The sequence below is a fragment of the Pseudopipra pipra genome, chromosome 1, assembly GCF_036250125.1.
Source record: "Pseudopipra pipra isolate bDixPip1 chromosome 1, bDixPip1.hap1, whole genome shotgun sequence".
Classification (NCBI taxonomy): Eukaryota; Metazoa; Chordata; class Aves; order Passeriformes; family Pipridae; genus Pseudopipra; species Pseudopipra pipra.
This window is the reverse complement of record NC_087549.1, coordinates 105,445,278-105,457,276: the sequence shown is the minus strand read 5'-3', so window position 1 is coordinate 105,457,276 and position 11,999 is coordinate 105,445,278. Positions and strand designations below refer to the sequence as shown.

The 11,999-nt window shown below is 38.9% G+C and overlaps 1 protein-coding gene across 1 annotated transcript in view; it reads left to right on the top strand.

Annotated features, from left to right (window-relative positions):
• Positions 1 to 2,133: 2,133 nt before the first annotated feature.
• The window catches only part of SUSD5 (sushi domain containing 5), a 42,252-nt gene continuing 32,386 nt past the window's right edge, over positions 2,134 to 11,999 (top strand). Inside the window, exons 1-2 of the mRNA XM_064668984.1 lie at positions 2,134 to 2,373; positions 10,394 to 10,571. Coding sequence (XP_064525054.1) covers positions 2,280 to 2,373; positions 10,394 to 10,571 — 272 coding nt within the window. The 5' untranslated portion in view covers positions 2,134 to 2,279. The remainder of the gene's footprint in view (positions 2,374 to 10,393; positions 10,572 to 11,999) is intronic.

Below are 11,999 nucleotides of genomic sequence, written 5' to 3'. Positions count from 1 at the left end.
GGGATGGCAAGAAGAAGCCAGGTCATTCTATGAATTGTTTATGCTTTCAGAAAGGAACAGATATTATGGTATTTTGTAATTCTTTAAAATCAGTAAGATGTTCTACTCAAGAACACAAGCTGAAATTTTCCAAGACAGGAGCCAGAGTGGCAACATGCCTTTACATATATCAACAAAAGGAAATGAGCCAATTATAGCAAAACTAATCCAACAGACCTTTGGAATTTTAGATGGAAAACCGGAAGATACTGTCCTCTCCTCCAACTGCTTTGGTCAAACTCATGAGGACAGCAAAGGCCCACAAAGTCATCATCCCTATGACAAGTGTCAGGGAAATCTGGAGCTATTGCTGTGGTCATGTCAGGTTTCTGTTAATGTTTGTGTGTCTTGCTGTAATTGCTTACTCAGTTTTGTGGAATCTCTTTGCTGACTCACTAAAAGTGTATAGATTCAACATATTCTCATATTTTTGTGTCCTCTAATTTTTAGAGTAGGGGTAGGTAGAACTATTGGAGCATCAGAGGGTTAAAACTGCATTTTATGCCATTAGCTATGCCACGTAAAAGAAACATAAACTCAACAAATGTCACAATTTTCTGTTTCCCTTTCTGTCACTTTGTATGTTAATGCCTGTTGTACAGAGCATAGAGTTTCCATTGAAATGAAATGCAGTTTTGTGGTTCTGTTATGCCAACTATCCTATCTTAAAGATTAAGTGAGCAAGAAACTTCCCATCCTTCTAATTTTGGAGGTATTCCTTACAAGTTAGGCTGGTAAGGCAATGCAATAATAAGCTGCTGCCATCCCTATTGTCAAGATAAACAGAAAATTCAAAGCGAGTTTTCAGCGTGTACATTCACATGCTAGATATGGGCACAAAAAGGAGGAAGACTTCTTTAAAAGTCAACAGATAGGTGTTATCTGCTCAAATTCATCAAATGTGGGTATTTTTAAAGCTTCCAGTACTATGGTGTTACTTGGTTCCTTGAATATCATATACAGGAGTTCCTGAGCTTGAGTCATCTCAGTCAGACAGAAAACAACATTAAGCAGGTTCATCCTTCTCAGAAGATGCCTACAACTGCCTGCCAGCACCTTGCCTTGTAGGAGACCACGGCCTCTGTTCCTGATGGCTCAGTCTCTAGCCAGACTGAGCATTTTTGCCCAGCTTCGAATTTCTAAGGGAAAAATTTTAAGAAGCTGAAATAAAAGCAAAATAGGATGGGAATATGAAAACAACATTTCTGAGCCCTGCTGAGTTCCAACAGCAACACAAAACTATTCCGTTTATATATTTAGCGAAATAAATCCTGGCATCAACACCAGCATGTTTCCTCTTATTGTGGGGAATTCTTTTGACTTGTGTTGGGACAGATATAAGTCGAATGAGAATAAGGGACAAATGTCAGTGCTGTAAGTGCTAGTGGGAACTGGAAATTCCCTTCATCAGCTGCTTTCAGAGTGTTCCAAGCTGACCAGCACCAGTCATCTGGACCAGGAGTGCTGGAGAAGACTAGCTGACAGATCCCTGCTTCAACCTTCGGTTCCTCATGCCTGTCCCGAAGCTGGATTCTGAAATAGCAAGATTAACCCATCCTGATGCTGATCTTCAGGGAGGCTTGGCCGGTAGAGTCCCACGCCATTTGGGACTTTTCCTCAGCCTTTACCTGAAGACCATCACTCTCGCTGCAGCAGCCACTGACCTCAGCAAGGCACTGCTGGCTGATTTCACGTTGGAGAGAGGAAAACACTCCCCACATCTGCACGCGTCCCTCTGGAGATGCACAGCTAAGCCCACAAACTCACCACGTGCCAGTGCCAGCTACCTAGCTGCCCTTCTCCTCTCATCCAGGGGTTTCTTCTCCTCGTCGCTTGTCCTTTCCCCCCCTTTTCTCTCCCTCCCGGCTTTTACATTTCTTCCACCGTGATCCATTAGGTATTTACCGGCAGGATAATGTGACTTTTCACACCGGCTCTCCGTGTGCACTGCCCTGCAGTCGGGACTGGATAAAGCCTCTCCCCAACCCCAGCTGGCTGGACATCTCCCCCCCCCACCTTCCCCTCCCATTCACACTAGCCAAGCCAAGGATTCCTCTCTCCCTCCCTCTTTCTTTTTCCACCCCTCCCGCCTTCAGTGCAAGCCCAAGACGCAGGATCCTGCCGAGGGAAAGTGCTCCTTGAAATCATCACCGCAGACCCCGCTGCGAAAGTGCAGAGGAGGAGAGAGAAAACGCCTCGGCAGCCAACCTCCTGCGGCTGAGGGCTTTGCAAACAGGGCAATGGCTCTAGGCTCTCAGAGATCCTCTCTCACCTTTCTCCAGGGTGTGGGATCTGTCTTCTTCATTCTTCAGATCATCTCTGTTCAGGCTGATGGTGAGTCTCCCATTCCGTTTGGGCTGGGTTGCTATGGCTGGAATGAGAGCTGTATGTTGAAATGTGTTATTGCAAAAGAAAAAAAAAAAACCCCAAAATTTTTTTTTTTTTTTAATAAGAAGCTTAAATGCACTCCCCAGTTTGGGTTAGGAAACTTCTGATTCAGAGGTTTTTGAGACTCTACAAAAATCCTGGGGTTAAGCAGAGAAAGGAAATAAGATCTCAGAAGGGTGAAATTATTTTATTACAATAAAATAACAGGATAGTGAACTTTTCCAGAGGAAATAAGAATAATAAAACAAAACCAGAACACGACTAAGAAGACTCAACTATGTTTTAGGAGACGTCTTTTCTCCAAAGAACTTCCTCATCTGCCCACTTCAGATGCCCTGCAACGTCAATTTATTGGGGCAGGCTCTTGAGGAAGGGAAAACAAAAAGTGAAAAACTTTCATAACATTTTCTGTTCAGTGCCACACACACTGAAGATGACTGCTCGCCTTTCTGCACATGAGTTTCATCTGCACTTCACTGCTGAGGGATGTGCTCAGGACATGAATTTGGCTGAAGCACCAGGTGCCGGTTACTCTGAAACGGGACTTTTTACTCACTGATGGTAATCCTGAATAGCTGCATCCCTTGAAAGTTTCCAGTAGCCTTTGCCCTTTTGATGATTCAGCCTGTGATAATGATGACCACCTTGCCTTAGCAAAAACACGATTTATTTTTGAAACCACTGTGTCTTTTCCTGGGAGAGCAATGCTGAGTGGTCACATTTTTCCACTTTCACAGCTGTGATAGATTTATGCCTGATCTCAGGATTTTTTTATTTCAATACACTAATCCTTTACCATTGATGTTTGCTGCATTATTCCAGAGAACAGATCTTAAACATTGTAAGGCAACAAAAACCTCTTTTTGTTTGCTCTCAGAGTATTTTTCCTGTTTAACTTAAATTTATTTCAGCTGGTGACAAAATATGGCAAAGGAAAGGGAGAAAATTAATCTTGCCTGTACTTTCCACCGTTTTGTGTAAAGTACCATTTATACAACAGAACTCTGTCTTGTAAGTTTGAAGAAAATTACTTTTCATTAAGCATAAAAAAAAAAAAGAGAAATACATCAGGAAACTGCACTGCATTGCAATAGGCAAAACTGCAATTCTGTTTTAGGATATACTCCTCCCCTAGCAAAATACCTCTGAAATGAAGGAAGAGGGGAAAAGCATACCCATGAAAAAGAGTTCTCCATAGAACTCAAGTAGAGAGGACAGGAATAATAATTTCTGTTGCTAACAGTGCTTCACCTGAAAAATCCCCTTGTTTTTTCAGGAGCACCCTTCAGTTTATTATTTCTGTAGAACTAATGTTATCATCTAAAAGAAAAACAGGTGTCCTCTAAAAGAGAAAGGAGAAAAAATGTTGGAGATCATTTTAAGGCAGAGTTCATGACAGATTTTAATGATCATTCAACAGTTTGTCAAATTTACTTCACACATGGTAAAGCATTTTTAAGAATTAAAGGGTAGAATATCTAAAGTGCATTATAGTTGTCATGCATTATTATAATACTGTTGGTTCCATTTTTATTTAAATTCCGAGTAGCATTGTGAAAAATATGTAAGTCTGTTCTTAACTTGATCTTCAGTGGGTTTTCCTGGTATTAATATTCAAGCAAATAACTGTAACACTGTCCTATAAGCCATCTGGGTTATTATACAGTAAAACAATGTATGTGGACTTTAAAATTTATGCCTATGTGTTTAAGAAGATCTGAGAGGATGAAAACAGGATTATTACTTTCTTTTGTAACAGATTCTGGCCTGACACAGACAGAAACCACTTTCTCATTTGTTAAGCTGTAGGTGAAAATGCAATTGTGCTAGTCTCTAATACACACAAATGTCACTGAAGTGCCAAAGGACCATTCTGGGTGACACATATGCGCTTGTGTATTTGTTATTTTTAACTAAAGGTACCTGAATGTTTTGCAAACCACTGAAGGGATTTTGAATTTGCCTTGTAAAAAAACTGTGAAATTCAGACTGGCCCCTGTTATAGTCAAACCTCTGAAACTGATTACAATATATTTCCCTAAGGAAGACTTTTGCTTTATTATCTCACACACAAATAATGACAGAGAGCAGGCAATAAAACTAGAGGCCATTGAGGTCTGGTGAAGGTGTAAAGCCCCAAAGCTTAATTGATCTCTTTTGACCAGTATTTACCACGGCACACATTGCTGTAGCACAGATAGGCTCCAGAAAGACTGAAATAAATGCCAACATAAAATATAGCTTCGTTTCACTTTGTAGCTCTTTTTTACAATTGAAATGTGCTTGCTCATAGCTGTTCAGGTCCAGGTCAGATGGACAGAAGGCTCCCTGAGGGCTTGTTCCTGCCCTGATGGACCATGGAGTGCCACTACCGTTAGTGCGGTTACTGGAGAACAATACGGGTTATTGTGGCAGTTCTCAATGGTACCAGTTCAAGGGGGTTAACATTTCTTCGAATTTGTGCTGAGAACAAGGATGTGACTTCCTGCGTCCTGCACAGGAGTTGCCTCTGCATTTTTTTCCTCCCTATTTTGTCTTTTTATGGCTGCTAAAGTATGCACACATATGAACCGTAGTTTTCTGAAGAGTACTTGCTCTGAGGCAGAGAATGCCAGGAGAGGATGATGGCAATTCATCTACCCTACCAAGGCACTCCTGAATTGAAAAAATGTGCTAATTTCAAAACTTTATTAGTTGTTCCAAAGTGTAGTTGATCTGTTGGCTAAATTTGGATTACATGAAAACCCTATTGGTCAAGTCAGTCATCTGGTAGTGTTCACACTATAGTGACTGCAGAGGTTGCAAGGGAAAGGATCCAGAATGCAGAAAGCTAGGAACAAACAGGTGAGGATCTGAGATACTTCTGACTAGAAACTGTTGATGTCCAAAGCAGGAAAAAAACCCGCTACTATAGTCCTTCCTTTGTCTTGTTTTGCGTCCTTTTTTCAAGCAAATGAAAAAAAAGCATGTTTTTTCTCTTTTGTTCTCTCTAGATGCTCATATTTGAGTAGCAGGTGTCTAAGCATTTCAGGCTTCTGCTTTCAAAACAACACAGATTCTTCCATAAAAATTCCAACTATTTGATTCTAAAATGTGTAGTAAAATCAAAACTTAGGCTCCAACTGAGTTTAGCTGAGGAGGAACACAAAGGTGGCCTCTTGATTTTGCTATTTTTTTGATGATGTAATATTTTTTGAATTTAAGAAGACATCATTCACTTTGGTTTCTCACAGAAATAAACTCCACAGTCGTGAACACTAAGTAGAAGTGACAGATAACCAAAACTCTGTACTGAATCCTTCACCCTTACTGTTACAATCAAGGCCATTGCTACACACGCCCATAGAAATGGAAATTAAATTGCTCTTGAGCTACAGAAGTGTCCTTCCCTTCCTCTGCTCTCTTTACCTAATTTAAAGTTTTTAACATTCAAGTAAAAATGTATTAGACTCCACATTTGCACATCTTTCACCTCATTTATTTTGTTGAAACTGATTAGTTTTTATCTTTTTAACTAGGAAGTGTCATGCCATGAGATTAGCACACTGGGCACACCTTTTAAAGTGTTTTCATATTATATTATTTATATTATATTATTCTTACTTCAGAGTATATTTGGCTATGCAATTTTATGTTCCTTCTTCAAGCATAATGCAAATCCTGCTGAACACATGGAGAAATCTGAATTCATTTCAGTGGGCTTTGAGCTGTGCCTGTGCACCTCAAAAGAACTTCTTGTTGTGTCCGTTACTGTAATAGAATAAATTAGACAAACTCTCTTCTTGATAACCAAGAGAATTCTGCTAAATCCACTGACATTCCACAAAATATGAAGGTTTTGGGCTGGTTTTATTTTTGAAGGGTTTTGTTTTTAGACTTCCATACGTTTGATTGCAGATGGCTCTTTAATCTTGAAAAAATAATAAGGATCAGTTGTTAGAAGCTGAGTTTAGCAAAATTTGGAGCTGGAAATAAGGTGGAGTGAGAGTAATGAACCATTGGAACAGTTTACTATAAAGTGTGCTGTAAATTCTCCATTACTTGGAGGCATTGAATCATGACTAGATGCATGTTGAAAAGACATGCTCTAGTTCAACCATGAATTTTTGGACTTGATGGTGGAATTATTGGGGGAAATCTACAGTCTAGTTATGCAGGAATTTAACAAGGTGATAAAAATGCTTCTAAAAGCCCTGAGATCTATATTTTCAGTCAGAGTATATTGGGCTACTCTTAAGTAAAAACTGTATTAATCTATTTCTTGTTTACAAGGTTTTAGTGCAAAAATTAATTAAAATATTATCAATATATCAAAATATAATCAAATTCTATAATAATAATGATCAGATAATGGTGGAGGCTAGCAATATAATACAGGTTAGTCACTAAAGAGAGACTCTCTGATTTCAAATGTGAGCTTTCCATCAGAACTATGAATCCAGCTGATAATTAGCAGTTGAAAGAATTATGTCTTATTATTTGTGTCCTAGCATTGACGTTAAAAACTTTTTCACTGGTTTCAAATGGGAATCTGAAAAAACCTTACTGTGACAGGGATATTTTTCATTCTGAACATGCTAAACTCAACATGTTCATTCAGCCTCCTGAGAAATATTACTTTGTGGATTTTATCTTGATCTTTAAACCATAGGGACTTGCTTTGTTTAGAAAGGCTTCAGAAAAGTACATAGAGTTTTTGTAAGAACTTTCTACCCCACCTGTGGAGGTGAAAACATTATGGGAAACAAAGGTTACCAGTCAAAAATGAAGGAAGAGAGTTGAGAGGAAACTCAGACATGGTGGCTGTTCAGAGGTGCCACAACCAAAGGCATATTACATTCTTCATGTAGATATGATCCTTGATCCTCTGTCTTATGAAAATATAGAGCAGTCTCATATTTAAAACAGAATGACAACACCTCTCTTGATACTATCCCAGAGAGAAAACTGATTTCAACTACCCCAATGGAAAAAATTACTGTAATTTCATCATGTATGTGAGACAAACCTTTTCTAAAAAACTTTTCATTAAAGCTAGCAGCGATAAAAATGCTACAAATAATTAACCAGAATCCTTAGATTCCCTTAGATTGAAAATGATACCACATGTTAACCATGACACTATAAGATGCAGAATTCAATTTAGTGTTGCAGTCTTTTTTATTTAAGAGGACTTCCTGTTTTGATGCACTTTTGTATTTTTCCTATTACCATGCTAGCATGTCTCCTGTATATTTTTCCTGTGAGTGCCCCTCAGTAGTGTGACACATCTCAGGATATTGAGGATCCAGCTATTCCATTGGTCAAGCATCTGATAAGTGAACCTTACATCCCATGATATTTTCTAGGTGAGAAATTAGACAAAACCAGAGGACAAATCTTTAAAACTGGGCAGATGGCCACAGAGCTTCTAAAACTTTGGAGAAGATTTACAGTTTGATCTGTTAAGCAGGTCAGCCTTCTTTATCCACTTCTGGCTAACCAGAATTTCCTATAAAGCAGCTCACTGTAATTTTCCCAACCAGCACATCTTTCCTAGCTTACCCTAAAATCCACTTGTGTATATAATTTGAACATCCCAGATAGCTTTACAAATGACAAGACTCTGTTTTGAATCAGCATCTTCATAGGTTCTAATAAGAAGTAGTTTGCTAGTAGTAAGCACTAGCAAACACATAAAAGCAGTTAGGGAAAGCTGTCTCAGCCTCTGTCTTGGATATCTAAACTCCTCTGAAAATGTAATTGTTGCTTATTATTGAAAAGACTAAATTATTAACTCAATTTCTTCTGATTGTATCTGAATGGAACTACCTGCTTAATCATTTTCCTTTGTTTAAGTCTTCTAATTGAAATACTAATAGCTGGAAAATAAAGGTTACTGCCATGTCAAACTAACATTGATGATTTACATCAGATACTATGCAAATTTACCCTATATGTCTTTAATGACACATCTCAATCCTGACGGTCAAGTGGTGAAATGTAGAATGTGAATGTTTTTAGAATGTAGAATTTTTTAACTGGGACAAAGCCTCAGCAAAGCATTACATTTGATCTCTGATTTCCTTTAGGAACAAAGCTGTTTCACAACCTTGGAATGGTTGTTTAAAATGATCATCTTTCTGCTTATACTATCTCTCTCCCTCGGCCATGCATACTTCACTAGTCTGTTCATGGCTTTAGAAACAGGATCTGTGACATTAGTGTCATGGGCATTATTTGGGATATTTTGCAAAGAAACCTGATGTTTGTGTACTTAGGAATGTAGAGGCTTGCTTCTTTCACTACTTTGTGTAAATTCCCCTATTCTGATTACAGTTCATGATACTGATTGCAGTTGAGAATGAAGAGACAATGTAGTCTACTGGTTAGGATACTGATCTGGGCTTCTGGTTGTATTCCTTGGTCAACTACTGTTAACTGCCTGAGAAAATCACTCTGGGAACTCTGAATTTCTATTCCTTCTCATATCTGTTTGCCCTGCCTATTTAAATTACCATCTGTCCAAGTCGGAATGATTTCTTACTGTGCACATGTAGAATTCCCATCAAAGCAGGAATTTTCGTCAGTACCCATCTGCACTTGCTAAATAATGTAAACACAAACCCCATGTTTACTTGAGAGAAACCTTACATTTTTTGATGTAAGACTATTATTCTTCCAGTGGGTTCAGCTGTGCACAGGTGAGAACAGAAAGCTCTCAGGGACAGACCTACCCTGTGTAAGTTCCCTGTATTAAGGATTAGACTTAGATTTATCAATTTATCAAAATAATATGTGGTGGGGGTGGCACTTGGTACAGAATCAGGCAGAATCAGTCTGAAGGACTCCTAATATTGGTCAATACATCCTGTGAGTGTGAAGCTAACTACATAGTGAACACTCAGTATGTGCTGGAAGCTATGCATTCCTATAATCGCTACCGCTAATCCACTTTGGAAATGAGACATAAGTAAGTGTTTCCAGGCATTTACTGAATGAACAGTGCTTAAAAATTTTCTTCCTGCACCTACAAGCAAATTCAATCCGTATCTTTGCAATTTAGAAGTTATTCTGATTTATATATCATCAGAAAGAAGATAGGTATGGCAACTCTACTGTCAGCACTGTAAACTGCCTCATTGTTTGTTTCTTTTTCTGGAGACACCCAGATAATACGTTTATTCCATAACCCAGTAACTGCTCAAGTGTCATTGCCAAAAACACAATTGCCTTGTTCCCAGTTGCCAAAACCTCTAACTTTCACCCATACACCTTTCATGGTGTTAGATAAATAAAAGTAAAATAAACCAAACTGAACATATAGATAACACCAAAAAATTGTTATGCTAAACATGTTCTCATGATAATTAAAAAAAAAAAAAAGCCATCCATTAAGAAAAAATTTTATCTGTCTTTTTAAAAAGACATAATAAAAAAGTAGTTTGTATTTAGACTCAAGTTGTCATATACTGATATAATTTTGATTTTAGAGAAAGTATAAATATAAATCTATTTCTACATGGGAGACTGGGTTGCAATACTAGCTTTTAAGAATGGGCTTACTTTATAGGTGTAGCTGTTATAAAGTAACTGTAAAATGTTTAGCAATGAATTCCAGTGTTAGTAGCCTACAAGAGATGTTCTGACTTTGACTATATATGTGCATATGAGAGAGTGTCATGCTTTTTTTCTCCAGATCTTATGCACACACCTACAGAGCAAGACAAGCTTCTCCTATGAGCTAGGAATCAGTAGGGGCTTAGCCACACTTGGTTTTCTGTTGTTGAACAAAATTAAAAGAAAAGCTAACACAAAGATACTTACAGTCTTGATAAAATTACCCATTTCAAAAGGTAGGTTGCCCATTAAAATAAACTTAGTAAAAGCATGGAGACTTTATTCGGTGATAATTTGCAATATTTCTGTTGAATATGTATTGAGCATAATTCCATGACGAATGGCATGTCCTTTCTTGGTGTTGCAGGGAAAGTGTTTGCACTTGAGTCCAAGAACAACTCTCAGGGTCTGGATTTAGCTGAAGCTGAGAAAGCTTGTGTTGACCTGAGCGCTCGCTTAGCAACTGCAGAAGAACTGAAAAGGGCTGTTCTGGACTGTTCTTTTGCTGGCTGCACCACAGGATGGCTCGCCAGTGGCTCTGCCGGGTAAGGACAACAGCATAACACTTTCTGAGAAGTATGAATGACAAGTTTTTCCTCCTTGACTAAGAATATAACTGAAAAACTGCCCACAATTCAAGCACCATGACATATAGTGAAATATGCTGCTGTCCCCCCAAGAATTAATTTTTTACAGCTAATGTTGCAAGCACACAAATCTTCATCAGTCTCAGATTATATATTTAACAGATTTGAAGCAGTTTCCTCTTCTTTCCTTCTGAATTACATCACTGTGGTTCCTGTTTTCTTGGCCTGTAGTGGCGTGCTGAGCCCTAAATAAGCTTGCAGGTTGAGGGCACAGTGCTGCAGTTAGCGTCAGTGGTCTCACTGACTCTGTTATTCTCCACCGTTTAAGAAGCTCAGCAAGTTGAATTCCTCATGGAAATCATGTATCTGTCTTAGGTATCGACCTATGCCTGAACAGACAATAGGCACGTTCAGATGGGTACAGCTTTAGGTGCACTTAGATATGATAACGCACGTGTGGTATAGAGTTTGTTGAGAGAGCCCACCAGGGAACTGATACTGTCCCTCAATGTGTTTGAGGCAGCTCAGGGGACTTGGGCAGCTCAGGTGGCTTAGCACTAGGCTGAACTTTGCCTCGCATTACAGATAATGTTGCAAGGTGTGATGGCCTGACACAGCCCCCTCCATGAACCAATTTAAAAGAGGAATGTAGAGGTGTCCTGTGGTGGAAACCAATTCCCTCTATTGATCATAGTTTCACGCGGCTACAGTCAGCCTTCATAAGCACTCCAGAGGTCCCAACTACTATCAGTGGAATTCAAAATTTTGAGAACATATGTCCACACAGGTGCAGCTACGTGCCAGAAGCAGTATGGCCCTGACACAGTACCACTCTGCTGTGGCTGATAAGGGCTTCCCAAACTCAACCTATCTCATTCCAGTCTTGCACTGAACTGGCTATATGCCACGCACTGGCCCAAGCACTTACATCCTAACTGTCCAGTCTGTTCCAAAATTAAAGTCTTCACAGCATGCCTCAGGAACAGGTAGACAGGCTTCATAGTTGACAAAGGGATCAAACCATGGCATGAATGTTTCATGTCCCTGAAGCTGGGACCATACAGGAAAAGGTAGATATATTCCCAGGAGTATATCTAATCTATTGTCAATGTTCAATGGTGATGAAGTTTTGTTTTATCAAAATACTGTTTCCAAGTTCCCAAACTTTAGCGTGTTATTGGATTTTGTGACAGTTATCAGTCACTTAAGCAAGCATCGGTATTTCTGTATTTTTAGCGATAAAATTCCCAAAGGACAAAAAATTGCTGCTACTAAATGAAAGGCGGTACTTAAACAATTTCAAGCAAAAGCAACTATTTTCAGTGATTCTCATTTTTCCCAGGTGAAAAATCATTTGAAAATTTGTATGCAATTTTGGTCTTTAAA